At 50.5% G+C, this 23,854-nt stretch overlaps 2 protein-coding genes across 3 annotated transcripts in view; both read left to right on the top strand.

The window, feature by feature from the left end:
- The first annotated feature begins 179 nt into the window (after positions 1-179).
- Positions 180-11,233, top strand: CCDC134 (coiled-coil domain containing 134). Its single transcript, XM_084748427.1, has 7 exons — positions 180-314; positions 2,012-2,131; positions 3,070-3,191; positions 3,368-3,452; positions 6,363-6,544; positions 6,819-6,890; positions 9,893-11,233. Exons 2-7 carry the CDS (start codon positions 2,029-2,031, stop codon positions 10,016-10,018), a joined length of 690 nt encoding a protein of 229 aa, XP_084604553.1. The 5' UTR covers positions 180-314; positions 2,012-2,028; the 3' UTR covers positions 10,019-11,233.
- A 5,114-nt stretch (positions 11,234-16,347) lies between these two features.
- Positions 16,348-23,854, top strand: part of SREBF2 (sterol regulatory element binding transcription factor 2) — a 61,239-nt gene continuing 53,732 nt past the window's right edge. The window contains exon 1 of one of the 2 annotated variants that reach the window (XM_084748337.1): positions 16,348-16,618. In XM_084748337.1, coding sequence (XP_084604463.1) covers positions 16,531-16,618 — 88 coding nt within the window. In that variant the 5' untranslated portion in view covers positions 16,348-16,530. Of the gene's footprint in view, positions 16,619-16,744; positions 17,285-23,854 lie in introns of those variants that run through there. The other variant, XM_084748336.1, reaches the window with a different exon arrangement.

The following is a 23,854-nucleotide window of genomic DNA, read 5'->3' as shown; positions in this document are numbered from 1 at the left end:
AGCTTAACTTCCTCCAACTGGACGAAGGCGAAATCACCGCGTCCCCTGAACCTACCATGCTGGAGCTGACAGCTGCAGTTACTAGCGCCAGAGCCCAGGAGGGGTGGGGCCGGAAGTGAAGTCAGCGGAGCGCGGCCGGTCGCGGCCCGTTCTCATTGGTCGGGAGCAGCGCGGTGGGCGGGACGGTAGCTCGTGGGTCGCCTAGCGCGGCAGGCCAGGTGCTCTAGAGTTCGGCGCCCTGCCGGAGTTGGTGCTTCCGGGAGCTGAGCTGCAATCCAAGGGGCTGCTCCTACCTTCTTGCACCGCCGGCCCGGGTAGGTGGTGGCGGGGGTGCCAGGCTGTAGTGTAGGTTTCTTGAGAGGGGAGTACGGAGTCCCCCACATTACGTGCGGGTTTCGGGACTCGGTTACCACCCAGAAGGGCTCGGAAGCCTCTAGGCACGGAAGACACCTCTGCCCGACTAGTTATTTAGTCCCTTGCTGATCCTTAAGACGCTCCGGACAGAGGCGAGATTTAGAAGCCGAAAAGTAAAGTTACAGTAAAGAAAACCAGACCTGTCCGCACGATCCGCTTCTTTCCTTCCTCACGTCTGCCCCGTTAGAGTTTATCTTTGGTTGTCTGGTAAATTTTTTTCTCCCTAAGTTTTGCTGTGGTCCGGTTCAGGTTCCCTTGGGTTCTGGAACGTGAGGCGGAAGGTGGAGGGTCCTAGGTGATCTTGGAGTCCTTCTCTAGGCTTCGGCTGTGCCATCTAAGAGGGGCAGAGGTTCTCTTAACGGTCTCTCCCCCAGCATCTTAAATTCTGGGGTGAGGTGTGGCCAGCTTTGCTATGAGGAGCCCTGTGCTATTTAGAGACTATATTAGAGACTGCACTGAACTGAGAGTCAGACTTAACGGCTCAGTCTAGGAACAGCAGTGAGACTCTTGAACAGTCACTTTTTTTTTTTGGTCCCTCAATTTCCACTGAAGCATGTGCTGTACCCAGCTTGTACATAGATGCAGACTTCTGACTTTACCAACTGAATCTACCCAGTCCTCCCTTACCCTTTTATACTTGTACATTTGGGGGTGTTTGTTTGTTTGTTTGTTTGTTTGTTTGTTTTTGAGACAGGGTCTCTGTGTAGCCTTGGCTGTCCTGGACTCGCTTTGTAGACCAGGCTGGCCTCGAACTCAGAGTGATCCACCTGTCTCTGCCTCCCAAGTGCTGGGATTAAAGGCATACACCACCATGCCCGGCTTTTTGCTTGTACATTTCTTGATTGCCTCTTATTTATGCAAGGGATCAAGGACAAGTTTAGGGAGTCTGGCTTGCCATACTTACTGGATGTGTGCTCCCAGCTCTAGAACTGCCTGGAACAGTACTTCATCAATTCCTGTGGGCTGTCAATGGGACAGGAACAGGTGTTGCACACGTGGCTCCTGTGGTTCCCAAGTGAATGGGTGCTGATCTCCGAGACTGCCCTGCCTTCCTTCCTGTCCTGCTTCCCTTCCTGCCCTGCCTTCCTTCCCGCCCTGTGTCCCTCTTCTGATGTCAGAAGTTGGAGAGGAAAGGGAAGCCACACTTGTCTTTCTTACTGCCCGAGAATCCTTGACTGATACCCTCCTAAGAGGCTAGAACAGGGATGTCAGAGGAATCCTACTGACCAGCCACTTACATCATGCATACCTGCCTCTCTGCGTCAGGAAAGGGCTCTCCTACACCCTGTTTTACAGATAGGGACGCTGTGGTTTAGAGAGCCGGCTCACTTGCCCAATGGCGAAGAAGGCAGATGTGGTCAAGACTCGCACCCAGAGCTCTCGCCTTCCTCTCTATCCAGTGCTGTGAGCATTAATGACATCTCTCCCTTTTCTTTCTCCGGCAGTCCTATAAGCCCATGTGGTGTGCCCGCCAGTCACCAGCCCTGGCTAGTTCTTCAGGGCTCCCCAAAGCTGGACTCTTGGTATTTGGAGGCTGGGCCATGTCTGCAGAGGTTGCTTTTTAACTGAACTCGTCTTCTTTGGGTTCCGCCTCTAGCTCTGGAGTGTCGAGACATGGACCTTCTTCAGTTCCTGGCAACCTTCTTGGTCCTACTGTTGTCTGGCATGGAAGTCACAGGCACCCTAAAGACCACTGTGGACCCGGGCCTCAAGATCTGTATCTCTTTGGGGCGTGAGTTGGATGAATGAACTCTTTGAAGGGCTGGTAAATGGGATCTCTATGTGCCCTTAAGTCCTTGGGGGATTCCAGGGGCAAGCAGAGTGATAGGAATGCGAGGAAGGAGGAAATGCACTCTGTCCAGACTGTGAGCGAGTCATTTTTTTCCCTGAGCCTGTTCCCCCAGATGTTCACTGAAGTTTAGGCCCATCTCTCAGATCTGCGAAGGCTTAGGACTGTAGGTGTGTAGCACCTTCCTGGCAAGACCCCCAGGCAGGACCTCCAGAACTTTGGACTACTAGCTCATGTTGACCCTGGTCCTCTGAACCATGCCCTGCCAAAACAAAGGTGAGACCAGAGCATCCCTGGTTTTGATGCATTCATACAGCCAGAAGGAGAAAGCATGTGTATCTGTTGCTTCCAAGAGCAACTATGACTAAGGCCCTTTATAAAAGAAAGCCCTTGATTGCGGGCTGGCTTACAGTTTCAGAGGGTTAGTCCTCCATCGTCATGGTGGGAAACATGGCAGCGGACAGCCAGGGCTTGGGAAAAACAGTGTGCTACCTACCGTCTTGAGGATAGAAAGCCCAGGAGAATGGTTGGGGCATGTCAGGCCGAGGTTACCATGTAAGCAGGTTGCTGGAGGTCCTGGAGCCATGGGTAATTATAAGAGATGACAGGAAGACACAGGATGGGAGGGCACGTGCCAGGGCTTGGAGTGCTGGGCTTGGGCTCTTCTGCGTGTGGAGCTTCTGAGAGCTGGAGACATGCTCCATACCGGGTGTTTTACCTGTAAGCTTCGCAGGCAGTCCATCCCTTCCCAGGGGCGTCCCAGCCGCGGCCATCCAAGGCTTGTTAGTGGCCCAGGCTAGGGAACGGGCCCGTTGTACTGTCCGGGTGGGCTATTTGTGCTAGTCCCTTAACTTAGCGTTGCTCAGACAAGAAGATGTTTGAGGTGAAGCGGCGAGAGCAGTTGTTGGCGCTGAAGAACCTGGCGCAGCTGAACGACATCCACCAGCAGTACAAGATCCTTGACGTCATGCTCAAGGGACTCTTTAAGGTTCGTCAGGGAGCACGGCCGCTCGCAGCAAGACAGGGCTTTGAGCATGGATGGATGAGTGGGAGTTCTCCAAGGGCCTGGTGTCCACCGAGGACTGCACTGTGTGGCTAGAAGACGTGGAGGGGCATTCAGGTAAACGGGGCTACAGAGCCATAGCTGAGATGGCGTTCCTGCAGGTGCTGGAGGACTCCCGGACAGTGCTCGTTGCTGCTGAGGTGCTCCCAGACGGGCCCTTCCCCCAGGATGAGAAGCTGAAGGATGGTATGGTCGCCTCCCTGGCACCCCGGGGCGGGTCATTCTCTGTCCCCTTGGGATATCCTTGCTGTGATCTCTGAGTAGTTGGCCTACGGTGGATAAGGGCCTCGCCTGTGCTTCCCCATAAGCATTTCTGGGGTTCAGGACCAGTTTCTCTGTCCTTAGCACGTATTCCTTCACGTTGTTGTGTGTGCTTAGGACAGGGGACCTAGAGAAGAGTCTCTGCCTGCCACCACTCAAAGGGACGGGGACAGAGACTGTCAGTCACTGTGGGGGAAGGCAAACGGGGATTGCTCCCATTTGAAGGAGAAATGAGCCCAAGGGAGAGTGCCAGCCACTTGGCTGCTATAGTAAAGGCCCCGAACTCCTTACATCTCCTTTCAGACAAAGCGAGAAAAACAGGTAAGGCGGAGGGATGTCTCATGTCCCTCTGTCCCCTCTTGCAAGAACTCCTCTCCAGTGGTAGTCCACCCTCACGCCACTAACATGACATATTTGTTTTTTCTCACCGTGTAACCTAGAACTTGCTATGTAGACCAGGCTGGCCTCAAATGCATTGAGATCTGTCTCCTGGAGTGCTGGGAGTATGATTATAGGCCTGGTCTAACCAGTCACAGATTAGTAGTGACAGTTCTTTTTTCTTTTTTTTTTTTTTTTAAAGATTTATTTATTTGTTATTATGTATACAGTGCTCTACCTGCATATATACCTGTGGGCCAGAAGAGGGCATCAGATCACATTATAGATGGTTGTGAGCCACCATGTGGTTTCTGGGACTTGAACTCAGGACTTCTGGAAGAACATTCAATGCTCTTAACCTCTGAGCCATCTCTCCAGCCCCCAGTGACAGTTCTTAAGAGTTGTGGAGAGGAGGGACAACTCATGTGGATGAATAATGACCTTTTAAAGGTGTCACCCCTTGTGCCTGTTGAAGGAGGACATGGCATTTGCTTTGACTCTTCTCTGAACCAAACGGACTCTTTTAAGTTTTCTGAGTGTCAAGGTTATTCTGAAGTCCCGGCCCACATGCTGGCCTGACAGATCTGCCTCCCTGTGATGCCCAGCCAGTGCTGCGCAGGGCTGTCTAGGATTGAAGACACCAGCCTAGGGGGCTGGTCACTGGAGTGAACACACTAGCCCAGGGTGACCTGTTGACCTCATTAGAGGAAGGACCTCAGTGGGAAAACTGACACAGTTCAAATGCCAAATAGCCGTGTGTAAGCTAATGTATTGCCGTGAATTTCCTGGTTTAGGTATAGTGGCGTAAGAGTACAGCATTTTTTTTTTTTTCCGAGACAGGGTCTCTCTGTGTAGCCTTGGCTGTCCTGGACTCACTTTGTAGACCAGGCTGGCCTCGAACTCACAGCGATCTGCCTGCTTCTGCCTCTCGAGTACTTGGATTAAAGGCGTGCGCCACCACGCCCGGCTTGAGTATAGCGTTAGAAGGACCAGCACGCAAGAGTTTTGTGCTATAGTAAATAAGTCTAGATGATTTCAAAATAAGCCAGGAATGGTGGCACACCCCTGTAATTCTAGCTTTTAGAAAAGAAAAAAAAATCATGAATTCAGACCTAACCTGAGCTACATAGAGTTTTAAGTTAGCCTTTGGTCATAAAATGACACTATAAAAAGATAATAAACACTTTATAGAAAATTAAAGCTAGTTACAGCAGCACACATCTGTAATTCTAACACTTGGGAGGTAGAAGCAGGATCAGGAGTTCAAAGTTATCCTTGGTTACATAATAAGAACCAGTCCCACTTGGACTACATGAGACTCTCTGTAAAGCAAAAAAGATATAAAACTAAATGAAAAGAATACATACATACATACATACATACATACATACATACATACATATACACACACACAACTGCCCTTGAATTCAGGTCACCTGCCTCTGCCTCCCAATTGCTGGGATTAAAGGTGTGTGCCACCACTGCCCAACTGGAAAGAATATTTTAAACACAAACACTACAAGTCTGACCTTTTCACTGGCCATCCTGACAGAAATGACCCCGCACAGAGAGTTAACAGTAAGACACAGCTTTGGACACTGGGCTCCATGTCTAGGGAGTTGGCCTCTGCAAAAACTGCTCACCTCTGATCCTCAAAGTAAATGAATCTTTTCAAAGCAAAGGAATACTGAGGGTTTTATGTAGCCCAGGCTGGCCCCATGAACTCCTAAACCTTGGCTCTGTACTACCCGATGCACTACTGTGCCTGACTTACACAAATGAGTCTTCTAAGCCATAGGTTGTGAGTTTGAGCACACACCCGAGGCTTGCAGGCTGGGTTTGACACTCAGTAGCTCCTGAGCCTCTGTTTCCTAGCTGTGTCCAGGTTTGCTTCCTGTTCCTGTGATTAAACACCTTGACCAAAAGCAAAAGGAAAGGGATTATAGGGATTATAATTCATAGGGTTTAGGGATTACAGCCCATCACTGAGGGAAGCCAAGGCAGGAACTGACAGAGACCATGGAGGAGTGCTGCTTGCTGGCTTGGTCCACATGATTTGCTCAGCCTGCGCCCATTCCACACGAGCTGGGTCCTCCCACATTCATCATCGATAAGAAAATGCCCCCTGGATATGGCCACAGAGCAGTCTGATGGAAACACTTCCTTGATTGAGGATCCCTCTTCCCGGATGACTCTAGCTTATGTCAAGTTGAAAATAGCCCAATAGCGAACAAAACAAAACCCCCTAACCAATACATTCTGTAGAACAGGGGCTTGAGATGAGACCTAGTGCGCAGTGCACATGCGCTGAGCAGCCTGTGCGCCATGGCTGCTGCTCCCTTCTCTGATTGGTGGTTTTAGTAGATGCCTCCATTCCCGGAGGGGGTCTGCTGCCGGCCAGGTGGACGAGAGGAAAAGAGCAGCTACCCTGATGACTCACTAAGACCCTCTTGTCAGCTTTCTCCCACGTGGTGGAGAACACGGCCTTCTTTGGTGATGTGGTGCTGCGCTTTCCAAAGATCGTACACCACTACTTCGACCATAATTCCAACTGGAACCTCCTCATCCGCTGGGGCATCAGCTTCTGCAATCAGACAGGTGTCTTTGACCAGGGACCCCACTCACCCATCCTCAACTTGGTAAGGACTGGTAAGAGGGCTGGGAGCCCTGTCAGGGGCTGGCCTGGGAGCCTCATATCTCTCTGCCCTTGGCCCTGCCACTTATCCACAGCTATATTTTCTGTGAGTGTCAGGGTACTTTGGGTCATGGAGGCCTAATTTCAAGGGGTTATTTTCTAGCTTGGAGGGTCCCTAGGGACTGTGTCTGGCCCACATCTGCCCAGGCTCTGAGGTGGTGGGAATGGCTCTCTGGTAGTCAGGGGGCAGAGAGGATGACTACCTTTTTCATCCACAGATGGCACAGGAGCTGGGTATCAGTGAGAAAGACTCTGACTTCCAGAACCCATTTAAAATAGACCGGATGGAGGTGAGCTGCTGGGGGCCTGGGAGGCTGGGTCTGTGGGGGCTGGGGCCTGGGGTCTGCAGTGAGAGCTTTAGACTCGGAACTACGAGACCTACTGATTCAGCTGTTCCCTGAATGTGCAGCACAGCGGAGAGTCAGGTAGAGGTTGGGGGGATTCCTGAAGCTAAGAACATCTTCATTTCATTGCACAATAGTACCCCAAGTTGTGAGTGTCGGTGATGAGGCGAGGCTCGATCACGTTCTTCCTGCTTGAAGCCTCTGACACGGGTACGCTGGGGCTTCTGTCCTCACTCCCACACACGCCCTCAGTGCAGAGTTCTAAAATTGGTTCTGGGGGCTAACAGCTGCAGTTGGAGGAGACAGATGGTGACACATACAGGGAGGAAGGGAGCAGAGGGAGCAGGGTGGGGCCAAGGAGGACCGGAGGGAAAGGCCCTCCTGTGACTGGGAAAGTAGGACTCTTCAGATTACAGCTGACGCCTGTGTAGAGGGGCGTTGCGTCTGTGAGGGGGCTAAGGCTGTACCTGCTTGCAGGCTGACAAAGCACCCGTTACTGTGTAGATGCCGGCAGGCCGTGCACGGTCTGAGTGCAGCTGAAGGAGCAGCTAGACTGGCGGGCCTGCCGTCTCGGATCCCCTTCTTCCAGGTCCTTACAGGGCAGGGCCAGGCAGATGCTGTGCGTGCTGTGCGTTTGCATTACACTGCACACCACTGTGCTTGGGAAGGTCTTCTTCATAGTGAATTAAACAGATGTGTGCTTTATCCAGGGTAAAGGGTTGCCAGAGGGGAGGTGTGGTGGTGCCTGCCTGTAACCCCGGCACTCAGGAGGCTGCAGCAAGAGGCCACTCTGGGTATGGAGGGAATCTGAGGCTACCCTGGACTAAAACTGCCTAAGACAAAACAAAAATAAGACCAACCAATCAAGAGAATGTATCAAATTTTGCATTGTCAGTGTACTCAGCGAGAACAGAGGAGGGTGCCCAGCACCAACACAAGTTGCTTGCTCCGTAGCCTCTGCCTGACTGAGCTGATCAGGCAATGACCAAATTCATTCACTTTGTTTTGTGTCATTTTTTGAGCTGCCGTCATATGTATTGGGTTTTTTTGGTTATTGGTGTGAGTTTTGAGACCATCTTACTCTGTAACCCAGGTCAACCTTAATCCTTCCACATCCCTGCTTAGCCTTCTGTGTGCTGCAATCTCAGGCACGAGCCACCATCTCCGGCTCTTCTGAGTCTAGGATGAGGTCAGCCTGCAGAACTGACTGCAGCTTTCATGTTCTTGGGGTCCCTGGCTCAACCACACAGGGCTTAAGTCTTAGGGGGCACGTAGGGAGATACTTAATTTCTGCAAATAGACTCATCTCACCCTGCCACCACATATATGTTTTATTTTATTTTTTTCTGTCATGCAGGAGGGCGGGGCAGAAGTGCAACGTTACCATATTATGCTCTTGGATGTGACCATCGGAGCAATATAATTTCCTTTTGTTGCCTGGGGATGGCCCTGATAGTTTCCCACTCCCCCCAGCCTGCCCACTACTTTAGGTTCAGCATGGACCTCCACCTCCAGCAGCCTCAGTAAGAAGTCTCTTCTTTAAGAGCTAAGAATGGTAGTTATCTGGGAGGTAATGGGATGCCTGGGTGGATTTGTCCTAGTTTGTTAGGCATTCTACTTTGTGACCTGAACAGGCCATCTCTCTATGGAAGTCTTGGGACTTCCTCCTTTTTTTTTCAGAAGCATGGACTACTTACGTGGCAAATAGGACATGCCACAAGGTGGCACTCTTAGCTTGTTTTTTTTTTTTTTTTTTTTTTTTTTTGCGAGACAGGGTTTCTCTGTGTAGCCTTGGCTGTCCTGGACTCTCTTTGTAGACCAGGCTGGCCTCGAACTCACAGTGATCTGCCTGCCTCTGCCTCCGGAGTGCTGGGATTAAAGGCGTGCGCCACCACGCCCGGCTCTTAGCTTGTTTTTAACTCCTACCACGATCGCATATTAGTCAATTTCATTCTAAGACTATATAAAGGGACATATTTCACAACCTGACTTCTGAATACTTTGCCTTTCATATTCTATGAGCTCATTCATTTATTTTGTCAAAAATGTGCACTGAGTGCTGTTGAGAAGCATGGGGGCCCTGTGCTTGGGACATTTGGGACATGTGAAGCACAACCCCCAGTGCCAACATTCCATCTTCATGAACCATGCTGTCATAGGTGACAGGCACAAAGTAGGTGGCCTCAAAAAAGAAGCACAAGAATAAATTAGTACAAAACTGAAAAGAGGGTGTCAGTGAAGAGGCAGTCATAGAAGAGGTCCCCAGGGCAGTGATAGCAGAGATGGAGCAAACGACACACGGCAGAGAGGCCTGGAAAGAGCATTCTGGGCCTGGGCCACAGCATGTGCAAAGGCCTGCAGGAGTGTAGCCATGGGAACCGCTACAAACAGACATCGAGATGCAAGTTTGGTAGTTAATTGACTGCAGAGTCCAACAGAAGCTGTGGGTTAGGTGAGACTGCGGGTGAGGGATGGAGGGAGAAGAGTGGGCACCCAGGATTGAAGTTACCCCAGTTCCTTGTCACCTGCCCTTCTCTGCTTGCTGACCTCCCCATCTCTCACTTCTTGCTCACGCTAGCAACTTTGCTCCTGTTTGCTCCCTCTCCTGGTGGACACTGCTCCTTGTTCATTAGTGGCAGCATCCGTTGTCTAGGATACCTAGTTTCCTTCCTGAAGGGTGTGTCAGGCAGGTGTTCCAAGAACCACACAGTTTCCTCTTCTTGGAAGAGAGTATTTGTTTTCCGGTTCACACCTTGGCTGGCACCTGTCCACATGCCTGGAATCTCCATCTTCCCTGATTGCTTGTCAAGCTCCTAAATATTCATGATGCAGTCAGCGGGTTTTCTGAGCCCTTTCATCTGGCTCCTAGCCTGGGATTCCCCAAGGGCAAGGCCTTCCATAGGAACTTTGCTACCCTGAACTAAATTCAATTACTCTGCTCATCCCAGTTCATTCCTAGCACCGACCCTTTCCAGAAGGCTCTGAGAGAAGAAGAAAAACGCCGGAAGAAGGAGGAGAAGCGGAAAGAGATCCGAAAAGGCCCAAGAATCTCAAGATCAAAATCTGAATTGTAGCCCTGGAACAGTGTGGGGCCTAAGAGGTCAGCGAGAGGCCAGTCAGAAGAGGCGGCAATTTTGCAGCTGTGGTATAGCACTATCAAGCGCCATGGTGAGCACAGGCCACTTCTAGATGGGGACCCTACATTTGCTAGGTCCTCAGAAGCCAGGTCTGAGACCTGGCCCAAAAGACTGAGCTTCCGGGATCTTAGGGCACACCAAGGGGGCCTTGAGAGGACACTGTTCTGCAGACAGGACCCTGCAGGGAGGCTGCTTAGGGAGGATGGCTAAAGGAACTCCTGGCCTGGATCCTCTTGGTGAGGGCTCCAGACCAGCTGCTGCCCTTCACGAGGAAGCACCAAAACCAGGCTTTGAGTTACAGGTGGAGGTGCCATGCTTATAGCCTACCTCACTGTTCCTGGGCTGCCTGTCACCACCACCTCTCTACAGAGTAACACTAAAGTCAGCAAATCCACTGCCCTCACCAAGGATGTGCGGAGGCTGTAAGGGCAGCAGGAGTTTCTGGAGATGTCAGGACCATCGTGGAGTGTGTTTGTTTCTGTGTCATCAGGAGAGAGCCCCAGCCCTCTGCACTGCAGAGAAGCAAGAGCTAGGTTAGGCCTCTCACTCACTCACTCACTGCTGCCCTAATAAGGGACCAGTTTGGAGAGGGAGCCACAAGTGTCCTGAGAGGGTGTTTATTTCACGGAGACCTTAAAAGAACATGATCTCTATTCTCAGATAACTGGGGACAGTCATTGAGCTGGGTCAGGAGACAACCAACTGGTTCTCTTTGCTGCTAAAAGATACTGCCTGTGTGTGGGACAGGTTGCAAGAGGCTATGTTCTGTAATGGGGCTACTATAGCAGGATTGGCCAGACAGTGGGCTTCCTAGTTCAGGACTCAAGCAGAGTCCTGTGGCCACAGGAAAGAGTTAAGCCCTCAGAGGGCAGCCTGGTTTCTCTGAGTCCCAAGGCAGGTGGCTGCCGTGGCTCTATTGAGATTACAATGCCACCTCTTTGATCTTGCCAAGCCAAAGCATACCGCCCAATGGCGTGGAGATGCCCATCACCCCAGCCATACCCCTGCCTTCAAGTAAGCTTGTTGCTGACAGTGCTCAGGTGAGACCTGAGTCTTAGCCTGACTGACCTGGCTGTTCTCCACCTTCCCTATCCTGTGCCTTCACTGGTGAAATAAATGTGATGATGTCTGAGTCCCATGCCAAGCTCTAAACTACTTCTTTGGCTTTTCCTCTGGCCAGGTTAGCAAAAGGAAGCCAGATGTGGGAGGCTTCATGGAAGGTCCTAGCAAAGCCTGCCTCCCAACAGTCATCCAGGAAAAGTATGGGGATCAGAAGGAGTTGGGAGGAGGGCTGGAGATGCTGTCTCTCCTGATGGGCAGAAGAGCTACCCAGCTGGCCTAAGAGACCTGGGCTGCAGTCCCAGCCCTGTCCATGACCCAGCTGATCCCTGAGAGGCTGATAGGAGATGACAACACTAGAGTTTGTGGCCATGGGCCTAAGAAAACCCCATCTGTCGAACCTGTCTTATGCTTGTGGGACCCGGGACCAGAGCCGGTCCCCAGGCCTCTTCCTGTTTCCTTCATTGAAAGAAGTTGTAGTTGTTGGCCTTGTGAGAAAAGTCTTCTTGAAGGAAGAGTTTCTAGAGACATTCTTTAGAGGCTGACTTGGCTGTGAATCTGACTTTTTTTGTTACCCTCGAGACACAGAGTTTCACAGTGTAGTCCTGGCTGTCCAGGAACTCACCCTATAGACCAGGCTGGCCTCAGCCTCAGATCTGCCTGCCTCTGCCTCCTTCCCAAGAGCTGGGATTAAAGGCGTGTGCTCGTGTACCTTAGAGGATGTGAGGAGGCTAAAGGGTGCATCAAGCAGTGCAGCTGCAGCTCTGGCCTGGACTATGGAGTGACTTCTGTGTGCTGTCATCAGCAGGATGTTGCCTACCTCCATTTCCTGAGACAGCAGCACATCTGCCCATCTACAGGAATCTTGATGCTTTGATTGTGAGCCTAACCTTTAACAGCTGAGGCCAGGAGTTTTCTAATTTGAGGCAGAGCCAGAGAACTGTAAGAGTGATAGGTGAGAGGCTGGGGAGGAGGCTCAGTGGTTAAGAGCACTTGTTCTTGCCGAGGACCTGGGTTCTGTTCTGTTTCCAACACCCAAATGGTAGCTTACAACCCCCGCGAACTCCAGTTCCAGGGGATCTGATGCCCTTTTCTGACCTTGGGCACAAGGCACGGACATGGTACACATACATATATTCAGGCAAAACATTCTTACTTTAACAGCTGTGCTATCCACAGCCTGTGTGTGTGTGTGTGTGTGTTTTAATTTTAAAAAGTGTTGAAGGAAGCAGCCCATGTAATGGGAAGGCCTAGGCTATGCCTCTCCAACTAATGTCATCAGGATCAGGCCCATCTCCTTGAGTTCTCCATCCCAGAATGCTCACGTGTCTGAGAGAAAAAGGCCCTGTCGGCGCAGGGTGTCTAGGATCTAGCTGGTTTGCTGGCAGTTTTAGCCTTCTCCGATGTCCCCTATTTGCTGTGTGCCCACTGTGTTCAGGGCCTAATAGAAGGGCCAGGCCTCTGTTTCTGTTTACTCCACCCGAGACCTTTTTCTCGGGTTTTCCCCTCCGTGCTCTCAGCGCCATCTTGGTAGGCGCCATTCTCTCTTCCCTGAAAGAGCCCCGGGGTTTCCATCTGCAACCTTCCGAGAAGTAAGCAGCCGTCTGGCAGGCTCCATTGCTGCAGTGTTGATCGCTGTGGCCACTCCTCTGGGAACTCCACCTCTGAGCCTTATGCAGGCACAGAACAGCCCAGCACTCAGAAGGCAGGCCCATCTGTAGGAGTTTGAAGCCTGGTCTACACAGCACGCTCCAGGCCAGCCAAGGCTACACAGGAAGACATTGTCTCAAAAAAGGTGGTGAGCGGGTGGGTGGGTGGCTTTAGAAAACAAAAACTAAACACCTGAGGGAAGGCACTTGCTCCTCCATCTTACCCAGCAGCCGGGATTGAATGATGTGAAGATAGCTTTACCAATTGTGTGTTTAGGTAGTGGCTGTGCCCTAGCTAACAGAATGTGTTTGTTTCCTAGTGGCCTGGGGGTGGCACAGTGGTTACAGTGATAGTGTGGTCTTCTAAGCTTCCACGTTCAGTCTGTGACCCTCAAGAATCTGGGAGCCCCTTAGTTACCCTTCAGGCAGGGCACCTCAACAGTGGCACCGCTGACAGTTTGGACTACTTAGTTATGTGAGAAGGCCTGTCCTGAGTGGTGTAGCATATTTAGCATTGTCCTTGGTCCCTACCTACTCGATGCCAGTAGCAGTCCCCCAGTTAGGACAACTAAAGATGTCTCCAGCGTGTCTTTGGGTTGACATGCTTCTCCTTCCTCCCTCAGTCCGCCATTTTCCTCTGCCTTCCCAGTCATTGTCCAGAGAGATGTTGAGGGCTTTGGGATGATTCTTTCGGGTTATTCCTGTTCTGAGTTATATCCCTCTCTCCTAGTCTTTTTTTTTTGAGACAAGAGTTTCTCTGTCTGTAGCCTGGCTGTCGTGGACTCACTTTGTAGACCAGGCTGGCCTTGAACTCATAGAAATCTGCCTGCCAAGTGCTGGGATTACAGGCGTGCACCACCATGCCCAGCCCTCGTCTACTCTTTAAATGAATAGGCGTTCTGGCCTAGCTTCCCTTCTCTACTATTTTCTTCTTGGACAGTCAAACCCTCTAGACTTAAGAGTTGGTGGCATCTACCCTGCTACCACCTTGTCGGGTCCCAGCCCGCGGGAAAAATCGAATCAGGGTTCACCTGAAAGAGGGAGTGGGGATTGAAAGTAGGATACAGAGACACGAGAAATAATGATCAAGTCAGGACATTTCTGATCAAGATTCACTTTATTGCCACTAGCAGGAACATATATAGGGCAAGGTCAATAGGATCTATTCTAATCTCACTCACCCTAGCCGCCCCCCTGCCCCCCCCCCCCCCCCCGCAAGAATGCAATAGCCTAAATCGCTCCCTGTAGAACTTCCTAGTTCTCTGAGTAGTTCCTTGTAAGCACTTCCTAAATCCTCTGGGTGGTTCCAAGTTGAGACCTCTCTACTTCTTTCAAAGGTAAATAGTCCAAGGATAGCCTAGAACACAAGACCTTGTGGTGAGGTAAAGGTCAGCAACTCGAAGGTCACAGCATACAGCCTAAGCACAAGATTTCTGACATGGCAGAATTTGGCATGGGTCCCCACACCACTGACAACTATCGCTGCACTCCAGTCACAACGCTTCCTAGGGGAGGAGGGCTGAAAGCAGAGCTCTTAGAGGAAATGTATGGGAAATGTTTCTATGATGTATGGCAGCTACCCAACCAACACTAGATACCTAGGTGTAACTGTCAATTAGTCCAGTCTCTTCAAATAAGGTCCTGACGAGTACCTTGTGCAGTGTGATGGGCTGAACTGCCCCCCCCCCCAGGTGGGTGGGAGCCAGCTGGCAGCTGAAGAGACAGGGCTGGAAGGAGATGTCAGTGTTTTGCTGCGGTGTGAGCCGGCACACTGGCCATCTTGTTACATTTCTACTGAGTCTTCATCTGCACTTTTTCAGGACAGTTGGTAACCACGCATGTGAAGGTCAGAGAACTTCAGAGAATTGGTTGACTCTACTCTGAGTCTCAGGCATTGCACTCAGGTCATCAGGCTAGGTGGCAGCATCGCTACCCACTGAACCATCTTGATGGCACCTTGACGTCCCTTCACGGAGTCTTGACATGAGGCCTCTAGTTAGTTTCATCACACCTTTTACTTTTCCTTGGTTACTTGTACTATTGCCTGTTATTTTTATGTTCAGTGATTTTGTTGTTTCCTTTTTCGAGACAGGGTTTCTCTGTGTAGCCCTGGCTGTCCTAGAACTCATTCTGTAGACCATGCTGGCCTTGAACTCAACAGAGATCCACCTGTCTCTACCTTGTAAGTGTTGAGTGCTAGATTAAAAGGTGGGGGCTACCACCAACTAGACAACGTTCAGTGTTTTGTTGCTTCTTGTCCTGAGCGGAAGTAGCTGCTTTCTCGTGCCTATCCTAATGTCTCTTGTGTGAGGCTTGTGGTGCTGTGTGACTTCGGTATTCTTAGATTCCTGACGGCCAGGACACCTTTCCCTTCAGAGCTGCAACACTTGCATTGGGGAAACTTTTCCCTCAGAGTAGTTGAGCTGTTTGCTTGCTACGGAAATCCAATAAATGTGAAAATTAACAACTGTGGCCCTGGGCTGTCTTGAAGATGACAAAACAGGCTGAACAACAGTTGCCTAACCAGCCCATAAACACAAGGTGGATTATTGGATCCACAAGTTTCTCCATACAGCCTGTATGTTCTTCGTGTCTGACCTCCAAAACAGCTGCCTCAGACTCACTGGAAGCTCCTACATATGTCATGAAAACCCTTTTCCTGTCAATACACACTTAGGCCCTTTTTCTAATGTCCATTTTGTAATGATGCCATAACATTCCACAGTGTGGAGGCAGTTTATGTATCTGGTGCGTTACTGTGCAGCTCGCTTTCCTGTTACAGAGAACGTTGTGGTGAATGCCTTCGAATCTATGTGTTTGCTCGGCATTTCTTTCAACACCAATCTTTGCTCCCTCAGATACATTCTAGGGAGTTTGCACCTTTGTGTGCTGTGTGGCCACTTGTAAGATGAGGCAGTGAGGTGACCGCGGGAGTGGGATGATGCCAAATCCTGAGGCCCTCCTTCCAGGGGCCATTGGTGGGCTTGGACAAATGACCTTGTCTAAAGGCCTGCAATGCTCATGATGTTCCGAAAGATTGAGGGCCACCTGTAAGATGTGGACAGCACTAAGGCGATTCAAGGCCCTGTCAAGTCTAGTGTGACTCACAGGGTCTGGACGAGATCTATCCCCCAATTGTCGGGGTACTAGGATTCTACCCAGGGCTAGGGTGAGAGAAGAGGCAATTGGGGAGATGACGTAATGTGCCCACAGCGTAAAGGGGGCGGTGGTAGGAGGTAGCGCCGGACGATAGTACGTTAACCCTTCTATTTCCGGACTCTTGACGAAATTGCTCCTGGAGCTGATCCAACGGGAAAGTAGCGGCTCCTTTAAACCAGAGGAAGGCTAAGACGAGGACCTGACGGCTGCTCTCCGCTGGCTCTTGAAGGCCGAGAGGGGCGGGGTCAGCTATGCAAATCTGAGCTGCTGATCGATGACGCACCATCACCCCATGAGCCGCTTCGGGCGCCGATTGGCTAATGCAAGCCTGGTCCCATTGACAACAAACATGGGGGCTGCGGAGGCCGGGGGCGGGGCTGCGGTGGGCGCGGCCCTGGGCGGGGGAATCCTGCCCCGCCCCTTCCGTGGAGTCCGGGCGCAGCTCAAACATGGCGGCGGTTGGCACGGGCCGGTGAGGCGGTACCAGGTGGGGGCTGTCGGGTGTCATGGGCGGTGGCGGCGGCACCGCCTCCGCGTCTCCCTGAGCCGGACCTCTGGGGGAACTCTGCGCCACGCTGGGCGATGGACGAGAGCGGCGAGCTGGGCGGTCTAGAGACCATGGAGACCCTCACGGAGCTGGGCGACGAGCTGACTCTAGGGGACATCGACGGTGAGCGGCGGCTGTGTGGGAGTGCGGGGGGCGCGCGGGGAGGAAGGGGTTACGGCGGCGCTCGCGGGTGCGCGTGCGCCCACCCCGCGATCGCCCTGGCGTGCGCGGGAAGGAACCCGTGGACCGGGCTGCCCCGGCGGTTCCCAATTCTTCTTGCTTCAAAATCTGATCCCGGGCCACGGTGCAGGGCTCCCGGAGGCTGAGGAGTCCTGGGCGCCGCGGAGCCTGAAGCGGGGCTGGGGGCGTTGCGAGTGCTGCCAGCGGAGGAAGCGAGGCGGCCGCCTCCCTCGCGCGCCCACACGCGCTCTGGTTCGTCCCGTGTTCGCCCGCGTCCCGCGTCGCACCTGTCACTCCCAGCCTGGCCCCTGGAGCGGCCTCGGGATTTCCCAGTCTGGGCTCCTGGGCTGTGCTCCCCACGCCCCTGCTCTTTTCGGGATTGACTGACTGCCGGGCGCTCTGGAAAACTTTGGGCAACAGCTGTGAAAGCAAGTTACTGATGGAGCGGGCGGAGTGCGGCGGCCTCAGATGGAGACCCGGGCGCTCCTGCTGTCGCACTGCAAAGGGAGTTGAGCAGCAAGAATTTTGAATTGTGGCCCCCACCCGGGTACAGACTAGGGAGCGGGTGGCCTTTGTTTCAGCGGCCTTTACAGCGAAGTGGAAGAGCTGGTAGGAGCCCAGGCATCATCTCTTGTAATTCTCTCATTTTTCAGCCACGGGAAGGAAGGTTTGGAGAGGGTCCCAGACTTGCCCTCGGTCTTCATGCTGGTTAACAAAGCCTGGTTCTTTCTGTTTCTGAGTCATTCGTTTCTTTCCACTCCACCTTTGAGGATTTGAAGTTTAATGAATAGGCTAGTAATTCACAGTAGTCGGACGCTTCTGAGAGTCTCAGTCCCAAATGCTTTGTGATATTTCTTTTATTCCTCGCACAATCCTGTGAAATAGGTTTCACTCCCATTTTTTTTTTTCTGGAGGTAATTGTCTAAAGTCACGTACTTTAGAGAGTCCAGAACTCCTAAGCAGTGACTCAGTTTATGGAGGGTTGTTACGTCTAGAATCTACAACCTTGCAGGCAAATAACGATGGCTACATCCTCATTTGGCAGATGAAGAAACAGTAGGAAGAAAGAAGTGACAGCAGTTGTCTGAAAAAGGTGTTTGCCAGGTTCCTGTTTTGCTTTTATAGCATCCACCCCCACACCTGCTTTGTCCTTACTTTTCCTTTTGGTCATTCAGGCAGTGTGACAAGACCCTGTAATCAAATTCCACTTTTAACCACAAAGTCTTCCACTAAGTATTGCTAAACACAAAGAGATGGGTTAACAAATGGGAGGAGTTATTTCTTGGAACACCGGGTAGTTAATGTGTCTTGAGCACTCAGGTGCAAGACACAGTGTTAAGCATTTGCACACACTCTCGATCCTTCTAACAGCCCTATCAGGTAAAGATGACTGTTAACACTAGTCCTGTCCCCCCATGGTGCTGAGACAGAAGCCCACCCAGGACTGCTTATTAGCTTACCCAGGGCTCCACAGTCAGCAAGTAGTGCATCTAAAACTGCCTATTAGCTGGGACACAAGAAGAACTTCATGTGGTTTTTTGTACTTATATTTTATACTGACCTTTATTTGTATTAATTTCCAGTATATTAAATTCCCTAGTGGTTAATACTAACTTTGTCTTCATAGATTATTAACTTTATGTATAAATAAAATGTACACTCTAGAGTCTACAGCAGTGAGTCAGTAGTTTCATAGGCCTCTATGCCAAGTTTGGGAAGTGTTTCCTTGCTCCAGGAGCTGGGTTTGGTGTCTCTGTTGTGAGGTGCCATGGAAGATAAGGATGGTGTTTTATGGTCACATGGGACTGAGGTGAGTGCGGTAGCGCTGGGGAGAGATAGCTTGTATGTGCATAGGGAAGTAAGTGAAAGTCAGAGGTGTGGAAGCTTCCTGGAGGCTCTTTACCAGAAAGATCACCCCAGGGAGATAGCCCATGACCCTTAAAAGACAAGAAGAACCAGTTGGGCCGAGTGAAGGCCAGCGGTCTAGACACAGAAGTATCCCTTGAAACCCTCCGTTCTCCTGAGCTTGTTTCTGCTATGAGGGAAAAGGCCTTTCTTTTCTTCCCCCAGTTCTTTGTGCCTAGAATAGCAGTTGGGACAGTGAGAATGCTCACTAAATGTTTATTTTTCACGAGCCTGTATGAATACCTGGGACAGGGTACTAAATAGCGTTAGTTTTAGTCCTCGGTTGGATTAGGTCAGGGTGACCAGCATGTGCTTCTAAGAGGAGGAGGAGAGATGATATAAAAGTGAGGGTAACTTACACCTAGACACCTCACCAGCTGCCCCTGGGGGTTATGAGTCCAGCACCACCAGGGACTTTCCTCTCACAGAGCTTTAAGTTTTTGTTTCATCTGAGTGAAATAAATGGTCAGTGCCTGGGAGTATAGCTCTGTGGTGGGGCGCTTGCTTGGGCTGTGTAAAGACCTGGGTTTGATACCCACTACTTACCACAAAGACAAGCAATGTGAGTGAACAAGGTGACGCACACTAACAATCTCAGCTACTTCAAAGACAGAGGCAGAAGAGTTGCCTGGGGTTCCAAAAAAGCCCAGGCAACTTAGTGAGACCTTCACCTCAAACTTAAAAAGTAAAGAGAGGGCTTTGGGGCCAGGGTCTAGCTCAACACTAGAGCTGGTGCTCAGCACACTTGAGGATCTAGGCTCAATCTCCAGTACTGTCCGTGGGGCCTGTTTATAGCGGTGGCTGAGGTAACCTAGGTTAGCCGAGGGAGCAGAGTGGAGCGTCCTGGAAGAACACTGTCGCCATTCTCTTTGCAGCAGTGCCGGAGTCTGGATTCCTACCCTTTTTTTTGAATGTTGGCTTCACTGTCTTTTCTCTTGGGCGTGTGCATGTGATCGTGGGCACAGCTGTGCCTTGGCCTTTGAGTGGAGAGTGGACTATGACTTCAGGTGTCAGGATTTCAGCTGCTTCTTTGCAACAGTGCGTCTCTTTTCGTTTGACACTGCATATGCTCTGTGGCCTTCAGCCTTCCAAGGATTCCCCTATCTCTACCTTCCGGCTTTGCAGAGGAGGAGCACTGAGATTATAGACTTGCACTAGCACACGCAACCTTGTGTGCCTTCTATAACTCTCTAGGCCTGGTGTGGTAGCACTAGTCCAGTTAGTGCTGCCCATCTGTGCCTAGGTGTATGAGCTGCAGTCCACTGCAGCATGGACCACCTTCCAGGAGCCACACCCTTGGGGAGAACTGACTCTATCCCATTAGCTGTTTCTCCCCCCACCCCTTTGGTAAAGATGCTATAATTGATTGGCCACACCACCAAAACACGGCACATTTTGTAGTTACAAGTGATTGTGATTTTCCTTTTGAACATGTAAACATGGGAGAAGCCTTAGGGAAATTAGTCTCACAGACACACAGTTCGTGGGTGGAAGGGACAGAAAAAGACACAGAGAGGGGAGCACAAGCAATGACCATTAGCTGTTTCTTCTTACTGTTTGTTTTTGGATAGGGTCTCACTCCATAGACCAGGTTAGCCTGAAATTCACAAAGATTGCCTGCCTTTGTCTTTTAGGTTTTCAGATTAAAGGCATGTGCCACCAATTCACTGGTCTTGTCCTTCTTATTTTAAATGATGGACAAACATCTAAATCCAAAGGTTCTGAAAGAATCCCTTGTTTTGACCTGTCTTGTATCTCTCCTCACTTTTCACCTTGGCCTCCCTCCTACCCGGCTTGTGTTTCAGAGTAGGGTCTCAGAAGACATCCTTGTTGACAGCAGCCAGGTCTCCTATAAGGGCAGAAAGAATCTTCTTCTACTGCGATCAGAAAAGGCAAAGTCGAGAAGGTGATCTTCTTGCTAGGCACAAAAGAAATAGATGTTGGAGGGGGCAGGTGCTACAGAGATGGCTCAGCAGCTAAGAGCGCTGGCTGCTCTCCCAGAGGACCGAAGTTCAGTTCCCAGCACCTGCGTGGTGCCTCACAGCTGTCTGTAACGCTAGTTCTAGGGGATCCAGTGCCCTCATGGTACACGGACATAAGTGCAGGCGAAGTACCCATACATATAAAAATCAATTAATCAACTGAGTTTTTAAAAATAGGTGTCAGGAGCAGCACTGACGAGCATATGAAAGAAAAAACAAGCTACCTTAAAAATAAAAGGCTGCTAAAGATTTTTTGTAATTAATATGTGTACGAAAACAGTACATAAGATCCAAGAGGTGAGTTGGAACTAAGTTGTGCTCTAGATACAGATATTTTGTGGACTATTAGGAAAGGACTTGTTGAGCATTTCTAGGTAGACGTAACTCCAATCGTGGATTAAGACATTTTAACTCAGTTGATAAGAAACGTCCCAAGTGTGAGGGTGTGACCTCTGTGAAGGGTTGGCCCTGAAGACCGAGCTTAGGTGGAGTTGTAGGATTCTATTGGGGCCTTGAGCATGGGCCTTTGAGGAAGCTTAGAAGATAGCTGCACGAGGAAGGCTTGCTAGGGAGGTGATGTCTTAAAGGGGCATAGTCCCAGAGTAGGAAATGGGAAACATTGCCTACGTTCAGAAGGTCAGAACCAGCAATGGGGATTGAAGTGAAAGAACAGAGCTCGAATGGTTCAAAGAGAGAAGCGTAATAAAGGAGGGCTAGGAGGCGAGCTTCGTGAAGAGCTGTCAATGCAGGGTGCACGTAAGCGTTGCAGAGGGCAGCAGGGATGGTCGGGCCATGAGAGGAATCAGGAACTGGGCAGGAGGTCAGCATTTGGTAGAGCTAGCAGAAAGGGAGGGATCCAAACTAGATAAACCAAGCAGGGGTCAGAAGTGAGTGGGTGAGGGGTAAGCAGAGGGAACTGTTGTCCTTGGAGAAGGCTGAGGAACTTCTGGAAACTGCATGTTGGGCCTTATGCATGTGAGGCAACTACTCTACCACTGAGATGTAGTCGCAACCCTGGTTTTATTTTGAAACATGCGCACACTGAGTTGCTCAGACTGACCTGTCTCAGCCTGCAGAATAGCTAGGGTTGCAGGCCTGTCATTGCCAAGCCCAGCTTTTCTGTCCTGTCTTTATGAGTTGCCTGTTCTAAACATTTCATGTGAACAGAGCCAGAGCCTGTGCCTTCCTTCACTTAGCACATCTCAGAGTCATTCATGTTGCAGTGTGGTGTTTCCGCACAGCTCGTTTTGTTAAAGTGCTTGTCAGCTGCCAGACGCCTGGCCTCTGTCTCCCTTCTGGCTATTTGGAAAGAAGCAACCGAGAAATTTGGTTTTCTGTTGACACGTGTGTTCCTTCTTGTGTATTTGTGGTTGTTTGTATATCCATTTGCTTACTTCGTTTCTTTTTCTTTCTTTCTTTCTTTTTTCTTTTCTTTCTTTCTTTCTTTTTTTTTTTTTTTTTTTTGTTTGTTTGTTTGTTTTGAGACAGGGTTTCTCTGTGCAGCCTTGGTTGTCCTGGACTCACTTTGTAGACCAGGCTGGCCTCGAACTCACAGCGATCCGCCTGCCTCTGCCTCCCGAGTGCTGGGATTAAAGGCGTGCGCCACCACCGTCTAGGCTCACTTTGTTCATTTCTGTGCTCGCTTCTTGTTTCTTGGAGCCCTCCCTTTGTTTGCCCGTCTCCTGGTTAAGTCAGCCACCTTTAACCAGCCTCGGAGTGATGTTGAGTTTCCTGTCCCTAGTACTTGGTTTGGGGAGCTGGTAGTGTTTGCTTCCTTGTTTTTATGGAACATACTCTACTTCTAGAAGTAAGTTGTTGCTGTTTGATAACTGGGTTTAATGTAGCCTTGAATGGCCTCAAAAATATACATACATATCTATCTATCTGTCTATCATCTATTAATCGACCGATCGTGCACTGGGGCTGACTTTGAATTGTGATCTGCTCACTTCTGACTTCCGGTCCCTCCCTTTCTCTCTGGCTGTTCTACTAAAGGCTGACCTCCCAAAGTTCCGGGACCACAGACATGGCTTGGAGGTAAACCTTTGAGGATTGCCTGTTTCTAAGTATGTAGCTAACTCTCACTCAAGCTTAGTAGTTTGGTTAAATTTAGAGTTTGAGGCAGGCCTTCCCCCCTCCCCTCCACCCCCCCTTAATACAAGGTCTTACTGTGTAGCCCTGGAGCTCACTATGTCAAAGAGGGGCATGCTGGGATTAAGATACATACCACAACTCCCAGCTAAACATACCATGTTTTGCTCTCTATCTCTAGCCTAGGCTGGGCTTGCCATATTCTTGGCTAGGCCGTCTGAGTGCCGGAGCTAGAACTGTGTACCGTGAAGCCCGCTGAGTGGGTAGGACGGAATTTGTATTCGACTTCTGAAGAGGCAGCCTGTGCTTTAGCTTCTAGTAGCTGGAAACTTTGATCCCAGTGTGTAGCACAGGCTGCCCCGGAGCTCACACCCTCCTGCCTCCACCGCCCTCATCCTTGAGTGCTAGTATTAAAGCTGCCGTCCCCATTTCCCCATTGAGATTTGCTGAAAACTGAATTCAAGACCCTATGCCCACCGGGCTACAACCCCAGCCATACCATTTTGATATTTTTGTCCTTTTCCTCTGACAGCTCTTGAGAGTTTGCTGTTGTCCGCAGCTTGCTTATTTTGTACAGGCTTTAAGCTCGTGGTCTCATCTACTTATATTTTCTGCGATTTCTCAGACCACCAGCCCAGAGTTCCCTTGAATTTCTCCCTTCTCTGTCTGTCCTGCCTCACCCTAGTTAAACATTCTCGGTGCTCACACCAGGCCTTTGGGTTAATAATGTTCTTGAGCACTGCCTGCCTCCCATTAAAGTCTCCAGTTAAAACCTTTACAGTTCTTCTACTGTGCTCAAGATCCTGCTGGTTTTAAAAGTGTGTTCTTGCTTCTATCTCAAGTAGGTCTTATTCTTAAGTTAGTACCTAAAAAGGAAGCCCTGACAGCCCTAATCTATCTACCGATCTATCTAGCTGTCTGAGACAGGGTTTCTCTCTGTAGCTCTGGCTGTCCCTGGAACTCTCTCTGTAGACCAGGCTGACCTGGAACTCAGAAATCTGCCGCTGGGATTAAGCGCGTGTGCCCCCATGCCTAGCCGAGCAACTTTATTTCAGTTAGAATTTCTCGGGGCTGGTTTAGCGGTTCAGTCCGCAGCACCACATAGAGCCAAGGGTGGGGGCCTGCTTCTGCAGTGGGGCGCTTGGCGGTGGTGCGGTTCCTGACTAGCCAGGCTGCAGACGATCCTGTCTCAGCAGCAGCA

The sequence above is a fragment of the Acomys minous genome (assembly GCF_964271855.1).
Source record: "Acomys minous genome assembly, chromosome: 12".
Lineage (NCBI taxonomy): Eukaryota > Metazoa > Chordata > Mammalia > Rodentia > Muridae > Acomys > Acomys minous.
Note: the sequence above shows the minus strand (reverse complement) of the source record. Positions and strands in the feature narration are given on the sequence as shown.